General features: G+C 34.9%; 1 protein-coding gene across 1 annotated transcript; it reads left to right on the top strand.

The window, feature by feature from the left end:
• Positions 1 to 139: 139 nt before the first annotated feature.
• Positions 140 to 13,311, top strand: ppp1r14ab (protein phosphatase 1, regulatory (inhibitor) subunit 14Ab). The gene is made up of 4 exons (XM_082178770.1): positions 140 to 433; positions 9,927 to 10,007; positions 10,386 to 10,418; positions 12,130 to 13,311. The coding sequence occupies exons 1-4, from the start codon at positions 203 to 205 to the stop codon at positions 12,262 to 12,264; spliced, it is 480 nt and encodes a 159-aa protein (XP_082034896.1). The 5' UTR covers positions 140 to 202; the 3' UTR covers positions 12,265 to 13,311.
• The last annotated feature ends 339 nt before the right edge of the window (positions 13,312 to 13,650 follow it).

Here is a 13,650-nt window from a genome sequence, read left to right as displayed (position 1 = left end):
TGTTTGTTAGTTTCACACACACACACTATTTTCCCAAACACTGTAGCACCTCCTTGCGGGCCGCTGGTGGTTTCCAGACACCGAGAGCGAGAGTAAGATAGTAATAACGCAGCGCTAGGACCCTGCGGCCCAGCGCGCTCTGGAGGTGTCGGAGGAGGCGAGGAGCGCACCTACTCCGCCAGACTCTTGATCAATTATTTGAATGCAAGTGTCCATCCAGAGGGTCACTCTGGAGATGGCTGCGAATCGGGTGGGGAAGCGTTATAACAATAAGATCCACTCACCGAGCCGAGGTACCAGCCGGGATGCTGGACTGAGCATGCAGAAGAGACAAGCACGAGTCACCGTCAAATATAACAGAAAGGAACTCCAGAAGCGTCTGGATGTGGAAAAGTGGATAGATTGTGGACTTGACGAGCTGTATTTGGGAAGGGTGAGTCCTCTTGGAACAAAGATTAATGATATACGATTAAAATTAAATATATAATGAATGAAAGACAAATTAAGTCTAAAGATTTTCATATCATTTCTGTGAATATTTAATGAGCTGCCAGCAGCAAAAGGCGTTTCTGATAAATCTGTTCTTTTCTCAGTAATATTGGGGAAGTCATTTATTGGTAAAATGCAACAATATTTAATAATGAAAGTTTTCTAAAAGTGGGAGGTAGCCTAGATTTAAAAGCATCCACGTGGAAATGTGCTCATAGCCTACTACTAGCCTGGGCGACTACGTGTCTCAATTGTGAAGCAGGTGTCACTCACACCATTTGAATGCAGAATGGAATGTAAATTGTCTGAAGATAAAAATGTGATAAAGAATGCAAGTACGTTTCTAAATATCGTTTCTTTACCTTTTGATGTGCTCATCAATGATTATGCCCCACGTTTATTCATGAAGGGCGTGAACCTTTCCTTGGATCATACCACTAATCGACTGCCTTTTGTGTCCCTCATGAATATATGTGTAAACAATGACAATCTGATGCCAACTTTTACTATGTGTTATTGTAGTAATTTTTCCTCAACAAACCCATTTACTTTTATTTTATTTTCATATTTTTCTCCATGAGGAATACTGTATCCCCAGCCGACTACTTGTGTGTCTGTATATAGATAGATAGATAGATAGATAGATAGATAGATAGATAGATAGATAGATAGATAGATAGATAGATAGATAGATTTTTTGAGGGCAAAATATAATCTCAGTCATGTTTCTATCATAGCTCCTCTTCACTAAAATTTGTAAAAATTACAACTTTTTTCAAAATGTGAACTCTATATAATTTTTTGATTACTTTATCTTATTTTATTTGGTTTCTCAGTCAGACAGAAAATTCATATAATATAATATAATATAATATAATATAATATAATATAATATAATTAATAGTTCCCATAGAAATATCACCATTAAATCACTTTGTCACTTTGTAAAGAAACTACGCACCTATAGACTAAACACGTAATACGCATGAGCAGGAATTTGCGTTTTTGTAGTTTACACAGAGATGATAACTGTATCGTTTTCAAAAATGAAAGCGTGTCGTGTAAATGACTCCTAATAAACAACTTGTAGTGTCATTACCTTGAACACAAAGATAGTAATCCCAAAATGAACGTATGTTTCACTTTTCTAACTTTAGTTAGTGTGTAATGTTGCTGTTTGAGCATAAACAACATCTGCAAAGTTACAACGCTCAAAGTTCAAAGCAAAGGGAGATATTTTCTTTTACAGAAATCGCTTTTTAAGGACTACAACAAACGGCTGGTAGGGACTACACGAGCTTCCTCCCGTGTTAGTGACGTCACAAACCCTAAAATGTACATAAACCCCGCCCCCAGGAACACGCAAGCAACAAAGGGGGTGAGGCAGTGTTGAGAAGAGGAAGAGTTGTTGTAGTAGAGCACATTTGGGAGTCTGCTCAAGCTCTCGCATCAGTCTTTTCACATTTATTGCAATACAGTACGTAACACAAATTCAATAGCATGTCATTCTGTAGGCATCTTACAACACTTCCCACACTAGCGATTTATAGATTATCATGACAGAATATGCTAATCAATGACTTGAAGATAGTTAACTCCACATCAGCTACATAAATTCATCAACTAACCATTCAGAAACGTCCTGTTGCATTCTACATGTTGTCACTTCTTCTTGAGTCTCTCCATCATTGTCGGACTGCGGTTTGAACATAAAAGGCAGAACAGTTTCTGACATTTTAGTACGTGTCTGCAAGCTGCTAACATGTCAGCTCTTGAAGCTCCGCCCTCTGTGCTGGAAGCAGCAGCTCATTTGCATTTAAAGGGACACACACAAAACGACGCATTTTTGCTCACCCTTAAAAAGGGACAGTTTTAACATTCCATATTTTTTTTTATTTTGGTACATTTTGAGCTAAAACTTCACATACACACTTTGCTAAAACTTCACATACACACTTTGGGGACATCAGAGACTTATTTTACATCTTGTAAAAAGGGGCATTATACCACTTTAAGACCAAAAAAGTAAGTTGTGAAGATTTTTATCTCACACTTTGACATGATATTTGCATCTCTAAATGGGTTTTAATAATTTGACTCAGCTGATTGTTGATGTAGCACGCATAGTTACATCAGGCTACTTGTCCTGTTCTCCTGGGAGGCTTGAAAAAACATGATGTGTTCAAGACCAGTAAACATGCCTGATATGCAGAAAGGCTGACAATTCATATCTAATTAGTTTACATTCCTGTGTCTTGGGGTATTTTAGGATGGAGGGGATTTTTTTTCCTCAGAGTCTCTAGTTCCCATGAGCAACAAGATCAGGGGGCTGATCTTAAATGCTTAGAGATGCTGCTGCTGTGACTTGTTGTTGCGCATGCTGCCTTAAATGGAGAGCTCTAAGATGCCAACAACCATCTGGAAAATGGTAAACACTCACAGTCACTGGGCTTTGTGATGGTGGATGTGAGCAGAGATTGCTTAGGCTCTGTCAGTGGAACGTACTTGGCGTCCTGCCACGATAAAGGCGTTTATGAAATGTAGTAGGGGAGACCAAGGGGTGTTCCAACACATTTAGTGGTTTTCTGCACTCTTTCACAAACTGTATAATATATTTCCAAATATGTCTGCTTCTAATTAAAGTAGTATTTAATCAAAAAAAATAATTAGTCACATAAATTCCTTATTTTCTACTTAAGGTCTGGCTGCTTTTGGACTGTCAACTTTAAATTATACACTGAAAAAAATTGGTGTAGGATTTACTACACTACATTTACAATGTTTCACTCAGAAATTGCTAGTAAATTACACACACACAAAAAAAATTGCAAGTAATTAATCGAATACAATTTTGAAGTAGACTGAAATAGTATTTTCTTGTAAGACATACTCCAATAATCTTTGTTGTATTCCCAACTTCAAAAATCACTGGTAACATTTTACAATAAGGTTTCATTTGTTAACATTAGTTAACATGACTTAGCAACGGAAAATACTTCTAAAGCATTTATTAATATTGATTAATGTTAATTTCAGTATTAATATGAAAAGTTGTAATATTATCGATTGCACCTGAGCTAACATAAACAATGAACAGTTGTATTTTTATTAACTAAAATTAACATCGATAAATACAAATGTATTTCTCATTGTTAGTTAATGAATATTGTAGTGTTACTAAATAATTTTTTTACATTGTAGATATAAAATGTAACTTTTGATGTTCACTTTTTAATAATAAATGTTTTAAATATAAAAAAAAAATTTCCATTTAAATGTAATTGTTTATAATTAAAAAACAAAATACAAAAATAATGTCCCTTTTCAGCACCTTCTGAAAATGAAATAAAACCAATAATTCCAAAACTATACCAAACCACAGTATTAGGCATTGTGAAGCAAACATTAGGATAGTCTTGAATTATCAACACTATAATTCTGTAAGTTTATCACTATAAGTTTATTCTCTTTGTATTGTATGTGTGGTTGAGTTGTCCAACCACTGGACACTTATATTATGGCAGAATATCACATGATGACTGGATGATTCTCAGCAGTCATCTTTTTGTGATTTTTAAGATGTGATGTTGGTGCTAAAAAGAACCAGCCCCCACTGAGGCTGTAATCAGATCCCCCCCTTCATTTCCTGTCGGCAGCAGGCCCGACAACGTCCTGCTCTTATGGTCCTGGGATTGATTGATGGAATATTTGTCTCATGGGGTGTTTCTTATGAGTGAGGGGGATGGGGGCTGTGGAAATGAAGACCCCATATGTCACTGTATCACAAAGAAAGCCCTTCTGCAACTGTCCTCCACCCCCCATCCCACAAAACAACTACCCGCTACCTATTATTGGTCCATGCAAAGGGCTTCACAAGCCCCATTAAGCAGGACCATAAGCCCACAGCACTATAAAAGCTTAATGAAAAAAAACAAAACAGATTTGAGTCCCATAGTGATCAGATGCGTGTCTGTTTGTATCCCAGAGGCTGCTTCGTCTTTTATTCCATGTCATGAAACATGGGTAAAAAAGAGGCACAAAACTTTGTGCTACAGATGTGACATATCCCAAAAAAATAGTAATAGTTAACAGCAGTGGTTCTAACAGTTTAGTCGAGACCTAAAATAAGTGGCAGGTTTTTTCTGATGGACGTATGGAAAACACATGCAAAGGATAACATGCAGAAGTTTTCTGTAAAATAATCAGGCATGGTTGGGGTAGGTAAATAAACAGGCTCATCAACTTTTAAAAGGAAAGAGAAAACGCTTCTCATATATATTGTTGCTGATGTCATGTATCCACTCATAGGTATTTTGAGGCATATTATTCTCTCATTTGGCAAAAGTTAGCCAAATCAGCACATATTATCCAAATTAGACACATTCTAACATGGTCGTGTACTTTATGTAAGGTAAATTAAAGAAAATACAACCCAGGTTGTATTAAATACTGATTTGTATAACTTGTTGGGTCGTGACTTGATCTAAATGAAACTCCAGTTGAGATAGCATATGAACATCTTAGAGACGTCTATTTGATGTCTAAATTTACATCTGCAGGATGTATTTTTTAGTGTTTGCCCATCTGCAATAGTTCTCTGACACGTCTCCTGTCAGATGTCATATAGACATGTAGAAGATGTCTTTAAGATGTTTATGGTTTAGAATGTAAAACTGCTCTTTCTAAGATGTTTATCAGATGCATTTCTACTGCAGATGTTTTCAAGATCTCCAGAACCCCAAGCAGACATCGTACAGACATACCTGTGCTATTAGCTGGGTGATATTGTGTTTTTAACAGTAAAGGAGACATTTTCCCCTAAATGCATAAAAGGCATTTTTTATGTTTTATCAGTACAATTTGACGAGTGGTAATCTATTGTTGTTATTTGTCATAAAACAAGGAATGTCTAAATGTGTAACATCTAACTTTGTATGCTAGCTCCATTCCCGTGGGAATGATGATCAGAAAATAAATGCACCTGGGTAGTGCTTATAGTATCGGCGTCACAAGGAGCAAACAGCAAAACAGCAGATGTAAGAAATGAAGCTGAGATCCACATTTAGAATGTTTATAAACAATATTACATTTCAGAGTTGACCCACAGCTGAGTTCTTGTTCCTAATATGGTCTGTTAGTAAAGAGGTCACTAATAACAACAGGCTGCGATAAATTATTTATTCTGTCTGTACAAATATTTAAAAAATTGTTTCTTGTGAAAAAGGATTTTCTTATGAATTGTCTTTAAATAAATGTTAAGAATTCCACCAAAGGCACATATAATGTAATTAGTTAGACTATGCAATGTCAGTCCGTGTTGCTCTCACATGCGCTTTTGCCTTTAATGTGGAACAGCGTATTACATCACAGTGTATGGAGTCCTGAGGACAGATGATGCACAAACGATCTGACATTTTACTCTGGATGGATACAAAGGGATAGAGCTGACATGAGAGGCGCTGAAATAATAGCGATGCTGAGATTGTCCGTAGTATTTAAGATTTGTGAATGCAGTATTATTTGTAGTTTATCAAGCAAAAGTATGTCAAATTATTAAAAACTGAAATATAGAACTACATTTCTTAATTTGAAAATAAATGTGTATTGCTAGGTGTCTGCCACAGTGCTATAGTGTTGTGGGTGGTTGCCAGGGCGTTGCTATGCAGTTACTAAAATGTTCTAATTGGTTCTCAGCCTTTTTTACTCTAAGGCCCCTCATTGTCCTCAACAATATTTGAAGGCTCCTTTCCATTTTTTTGTAATATACTTTATAAGGATTAAGGATATGGATTTTTATAAATATTTTTAACCTATAATTTCTACCCAATAAAATATTTTAGAACTGAGCTTTTTACAAAAATGCCCATGGAGTTATAAAGTTTTAATATATTACATTATATATTTACATTTTATTCCAGGTCTAGAAATCGAATTTTTTCAATTATAGGCTATCTCATAGAGTCAGTGGGAATCCTGGTTTTTTAAGGATAAAGGGGAAAAATTGCTGAGTATGTGAATTAAAACCTTGATTTTTAGTTGTTTGGGCTTATTTTAAATAATTTTCAATCATCCTATTTGAGAACCACTTCTCAGAGTGTTTTTTTGGCATGTTGCTAGGAAGTTCTGGGTGGTTGCCAGTTATTGGCTTAGTGGACTAAGTTAAAAGAGCCCACTTGCAAGTCACTATACTATGGTCTCTAGATATGGCTTGGTTCATTCCTTTAATTTATCGGATAGTTCACTCAAAAATGGAAATTCTGCTATCATTTACTCACTCTCGTGTTGCTCCAAACCTTTATGAATTTCCATAAACTAAAAAATTTTAATAAACTTTTATAAACTTTTTTAACTAAAAAAGAAGATATTCTGAAGAATCAACTGTTTTTGTCCACACAATGAAAGTCAGTCGGGTCCAAAATAACACTGTACCCTGTTGACTTTCATTGTATGGACACATTTGTAGCACTAAACAGAATGATTGCAGGACAAGATACATGTGGAAGTGTAATATATGCGGTTATGGATTTGTTAAAATCCCTAGCTCTATGATTGAGCAATAATAATGATCATGCTTGCCTTAGCAAACACCAGTGATGCATCTTAAAAAGACTTGCTTCACTTGTCAGACTAGTTGTTGAAAATGGACTGGGTACATTCTTTTCTAAATGTTTGGAAGTATTGATTTAGTCACATTCTTAGTTCTTACATCATAAATATAAATACTTGCTCAAATACACAGGAGATGGGCATTTGAATTAGGGTCACAGCTGTTAATAAAGCATGGAAACTCAGAAGAAGAAAAAACAGCCCATCTCAAAGACAGCAGGAAGAAAAAAAAAACTCTTACCCATTAGCTACTGGCCTGGAAATAATAGAGGCTGAATCACAGCCCAGGGGGATTGGGTGATGCTAAACCAGTTGGAGTGATTGACTCAGCACTCATGCTTGCAGTAAAAGGTGAAAGAACTCATGTTTTGTCAAGAGGAAATGTTTTTAGGGAATTACTACAGAGACAAGCCAAAATGTGTTGCTGCCACAGGACAGGATGTATGACTAATGACAATAAAAACAGAATATTTACACAAGCAAGTACTCAAAATCATTGATTAAAAATGCATTTTTTACAGAATTGTATAGTTTAACAACTAAATTGTGTAGTTTTTTCATAAATTTTGAGTCTAAATAATATTTGGTACACTAATTTCCCATTTTCAATTCATTGTGCAAAACATATCTGCTTAGGAACTAATTGAAAGCAAAGGCACAAACTTTAAATGACTGGAGGATTGCTCTGAACGTTCATCGAACGAGGGGTTATGTTTGTTTCACAGCATTTCAGTGGCATTTGGAGTTAAAAGAAAGGTCACTGATGCCCTGGTAGGGCTTTCAGCTTGGATCTTACTCCGATTGACCTTTCGACCGTGGTGTTAGTTTCAGGATTTTCACCCACACCAACCCTGTTCCCTGTAGTTATCCGTAATCTTATCAGGAAAAGCACTGGCTTGCATGACCAGCTCTTAACCTGTTGTGTGGGTGTACAGTACATTATACTGATGGTAAATTTGGAGCTTTGGTAATAGAAGAAACGTATAGTTGCCATCCTTGGTGTTGTTAAGATGGTAAGTTTAGACTGAATCCCACTAAATACTATTGTAATTTAGTTTTGGTTACACCATGTCTCTTTACTTTGAATTTGTCTTAGTTTTTTAATATTCTCAATTTATTCACCCTCATGTCTCTTCAAAACCTGCATGATCTTCTGATTTTCCCTAAACATTATCCAAAAGCACTAAACACGTATCATAAAAGTGATCCATATGACTGAAATTCTGATCTTTTCAATGAATCCTTTGATCCAGTTCACAATGTTAAAATGCGTCTAAACGTTTCGTACCTTAACCAGACATTCCTATTTCTCTCACAAACATGCCAAATTATTTTGTTGTGTGAATTTGCATCAAATCACCGCCTTTTTCCTGTTTTCATTTGGTGGGTGGCAGGTTTCAAGCTGGTTTGGCATTGGTAAATGATTTACTGGAAGTATCTGAAAATTGCCCTTGGCCTATTTTGTATTGCACCAAGCCACAAAAAAAGGGAAGTGAAGATTAAATCATTCTCGAAACACAAAGGTACACACCATAAATAATAGATTGCATTATTTCAGTTGGCCCATTTCCTATTAGAGAAAACTATTTTTCCACCGCAGTGAACGTTTTAAAGTCAATGCAGAAATTCAGCCATTAATTAGATATGAATTATATCTCTCAATGCAAGAACTTTGACACAGAGTATTGTGAATGAGTAGTTTAGGTGTATTTGAGGAGGCTGGAGTAGACTTGTTTATTCCCACACAATAGATTAGTGCTAAGAGACAGCTGTCTGGCCTATATTGACAGCTGCTGCTGAGTAGAATGGGAGACGAGACTATACTTTGATTTTTTTGCTCTATAAGACCTAATGATTGTCTGTGTGAACCTGCATTCTATGCCAATGCCAATGCCACCCTCTGATTTCATCACAGTACTCATTTAGTATGACTTCTAATGTTTAGGGATGGCTTAGCAAGGGATTCATTGATTTATGTGGTGGGCAGTCAAGTGCATCTGAAAGTGCACATCTAATGCAATTGTTTCTTTTACAAGAGAAGGTCACAATTGTGAGTTACTTTTATTCAGCCTTGGATAAGGTCTAATTGTAAATGCTCTGTTCACACTATTTATTCATTTATACATTAATGATGCATTCCCATTTTAGAATAATTTTCAAATTATTTTTAAATACAATGAAATAAATGGTGTTTTCACTCACGAATTTGCTCGTAAATTTCACAAATAATTACAAGAAACGACAAGTAAACCATTGAATTGAAACTGAAATAGTATTTTCCTGTAAAACATACTCCAACAATCTTTGTTTTATTTACAGCGTTGAAAAATCATTTTCTAGTGTAGTAGATTCATAGTTTTAACAAGCAGATAAATATCATTTTTAACTAAAAATGTGAATGAAAAGAGTCCATAGATGAAGCCTGCTTGATTCAGGATCGATGTAAACTACAGAACATGAAGAGTGGTGCTTAAAAATTAAAGGCCTGTTCACACAAAGACACATTTTTGGTGCAATACATTTGGTGAGATAAACATTTCAAAGGTGCAGTCACATTTACATTTGAAATTCATATAGAGCAAATGAAGTGGTCACCCTAGACGGGTGTCAGAAATGGAACATTGCACAGCACTTTGTGTACTAGAGTAACCGGGGTATTTCATCATTTCCATAAGTGCCACCACTGTCAGAGAGTGGAATTTTATTTTCATTCAGCCTGTCTGACATTTGTTGGACATTGGTTCGAATAGACAAATTGAATGCGAATTTCAGACCAGATTGTCTTGTAAATGTGAACCAGGCCTTAAATGTGACTCTTTCTCTCCTCACAGGAAGAGGACATGCCAGAGGAAGTGAACATTGACGAGATACTAGATCTACAGAGTGATGAAGAAAGGATAGAGAAGCTTAAGGTATCTGCTCTCTGAAAATACTGATGAAGAAACAATCACAGTTGCTTGTCATATATGTATGTGGTGTAGGCTATTTTAACAAGCATTAAAGGAACAGTAAATCCAAAAGGAAATCATATGAACTTATCAATTCTTTCATCTTTTTGTTTTTCTTCTCATTTTCTGTTCCACATAAGATTGAAAGCCATAGGGTTTTGGGACAACATGAATATATTTCTTTAACCAGCTAGATCTTTTTGGTCATTCAGCTCATACCAGCAGCAAGAGCAGAATCAAACCAGCATAAACCATCCTGGACTAGGATGGAAATTCATTTTCAGTAGGGAAGAGATCTGTGTCACGCTTTTTATCAAATCTCTTGATTTCTATTTCTTGCAGGACATCCTTCAAACCTGCAGTAACAACACAGAAGTAAGCTATTTTCATTCTATCACACAATTAAAATTTTTAAACAAAGCTGTCCTGTCCTTTTTTGCACATAGTTTATTTATTTTTAACAAAATAACCCCCTGCAGTGTTTGACATAATGGTGAATCACTGTCACACTCAGGAAATAGTGACTGACAGTGTTGATGAATAGACAAAACTCTCATGTTTTGTGTTATGGGATAACACATGTTTTGATTGATGAAAAAAGAAAAAAAATCTGGCACTAGTAAAACATACTATAATGCAATATTTGATGCTTTTCCCCACCTGGTGTAGTTACAACAACTATCAGCAGGGACTTACTTGCATAATGCTAACCAGCCAAGCCTTCTCTTCTGTACTACAACTAAGACATCGTCCTCTGCTCCCCCCTATTGACAAAGTTGATATTGACAAGTCAATACTTTTAAAAGCTTTTCTGGGGCCGTTCTTCGTACATGGATTACTCAGTTATTTGGATTTGACATTTTGACGATTTGACATGATCCAGGATTGTTAGGTTCTTCGAATGTCATTGTAAAGTTTGCTCATAGCAAAAATGTCCGTAAGCCCAAGTTTTGACTGCCTGTCCCTGCCATTGCTACTTTCTTACAAGAGTAACCTATTTAACCAGGGACATTAATAATTAAAAATAAAAATGGAAATATGTTTTTATATACTAATTATAGTATAAATTAATAATAAATTGTAAATTAATTAGAAACTAATAATAATGTTGTGAAGTCTAATTATAATGTCCAACTTTTCTCATTGAGAGATTTATTTGTGAGGGAATAATTATCTCATAATTTTATTGGACACATTACATACAGTTAGTTTGAACCATGCATAAATTTGAACGCTGACAGTTATTATACGGGTGGTTTGATGAAGATGCAGATAGCTTTAAAAAAAAATTCTGCCATTAGAAATATTTTATTGACCCGTAAGAAGCTTTATCCGCTTCATGTGTAAATGAAATTAATTGCTAATTACAAATAGGCTACTGAAAAAAGTGTAAAGCCTCTACAAATACTAGAACTTGTGAAAAATGGAAATAATTGGGTATAAGCAACATTGACACATTTCATTTATCGATTTTACATTTTATCTAATTTTGCCTGCTTGGCTGTTTCCTTTTTTAAATTATATGATGTCATTATGTTACTGTGTTGATGCCAGCCAATCGTTTGCATTGCTGATCATAGTTTGAGTATCGAGATATATATATATATGTATTTATCGATGCCCTCTCCAATGATCACATGCACACTCAGTAATATCAAATTTCATCCAGATATTTTAATCAAATTCGCTTGAAGAACCAAATTATTGAGAGACCAGTGATCACGTTAGAAGATCTGGCATCTGTCTAATCATCTCAGATGTATTAAGTGAATTACGAAGATCGGAGCCCAGGGGCCGGTTGCATAAACTTCATCAAATTAGTCATCTAATTCAAAGTTAGTCATCTAATTTTTTTCTTCAAGACTGGTCATAAGTTTTTTAAATCTGTTACATAATTTATTGCTAGTTGGTCAGACTAGGTCTTTAAACACCGTCTTAACTTGGTCAATGTCTCAACTGGCCCCAGGTCCAATATGGTTGACAAGTCGCTTGTTTTCATTCAGTTACTACTCTGTTGACACATTCCATCATGTCTTTCGTTATAAAGATTCTTCTATGATGTGCTTTTCCTCCTCATCTTCATCAGGTTTTTATCACAGAATTGGTGAATAAACTTCACGGTTTGCAGAAACAAGAAGATCTCCACAACAATGGCATTGAACATCCCCAGCTTCACGTCTTCTCCGACCGCCAGGGCTCTTCTGACACTGAGAGACTCTGAGCACATGCACATCTACGGCTGGTCAGTCTCCTGTATCAAAACTGCTCAATAGCAAGGCATCAGCAGCACTTCTGTAAAATATAGACAGGTTGCTGACTTCAGTTTGTATAGTAACAAAACAACACAAAACCTATAAAAATATTTATGTAAAAAAAAAAAAACTGAGTGACTGACCACAGCATGGACCCTTTAAAAGTTGTCATCATTATTTTTACGTTTTTTAACAGTGAAAAATGAGACTTGTTTGTTACAACAGATGTACTTCCCAGTTAACATGTAGCCTATTTGTTAATTTAACTATTTCTACCGGATCCCTTAGAATTACATTAATTGGTATAACCCAATATAGTCAGTGTTATTCTGTAATATTAAATTATTTGACTTTAATGTAAAACATTTTTGGTTACCTAAGAAGAAGAATTTTTACAGTACATAATATCCTTTTTAAATAGTTTTCCCTTAGAAATATTGACCCCTGTTTTTAAAGAAATATCTGGGTTTTTAGATTATAATGATTTCATGGGTTTTCCACTAATGGACCAAAGATTTTTGTCACGATGCTTTTTAGATTTCAAATCAGTAATTCCCTGTTGTGTTGTTTATATCTGTGAATTAGATTTTGTAGGATTCAATTATTTTTCTTGAATATCACTGATGAATTTATGATGCTTGATTAAAACTGACAGCTTATGCTTATGCCCAGTAGATATGAAGGACTTTGGATAAAGACTGGTTTGTGACAAAACCATGAGGTATTGTTAATATGTTTGCTGCTACTATATTAACTACTCAAGCTGGTCAAATTTACTTCACATTTTGAAGGAATTTTCACGTTTTTCTCTTCCAGCTCTGTATTTAGTTTGTTTAGTTTGTTTGTTTGTACAGTGACAGAGTGCCAGCAATTTCTCTTATCATGTTTCTTTATGTATCATGTTTTCATTTTCATTTGCTTGCAATTAAGGGTTTTTGAAATCCAAATTCCAGTGCACATCTCATTTTAAACATTGGACAGAAATAATAATAATAAAAAAAATCTTTTGGTGAATATTTCAATTTCTCCTGTTTGTTTTATTTTAACATTTTGTATCTATAATGATATAAAATTGAGCAAAAAGTAATTATGGGCTATTGCTTTTGGAATCCCTTTGTTAAAACTAAAACACTCAAGCTAAGAAACAAAGGAATAAATCATGCTCATATAGCCCGTTAAATCTTTGTGAAATAAAATAATAATAAATCTACTATATGTGTTCCGTTAATTATTATTATTATGTTTACTAAAGTACTTAATATGCCTGTTTTACAACTTTAATATTCTACCTTTTAATTTCACACATATAATCCAATTTAAATAATGGTGGATGTTTGTGAAACATGTATTAGCTC

This window comes from Leuciscus leuciscus (genome assembly GCF_965113295.1).
Source record: "Leuciscus leuciscus genome assembly, chromosome: 9".
NCBI lineage: Eukaryota > Metazoa > Chordata > Actinopteri > Cypriniformes > Leuciscidae > Leuciscus > Leuciscus leuciscus.
Note: the sequence above shows the minus strand (reverse complement) of the source record. Positions and strands in the feature narration are given on the sequence as shown.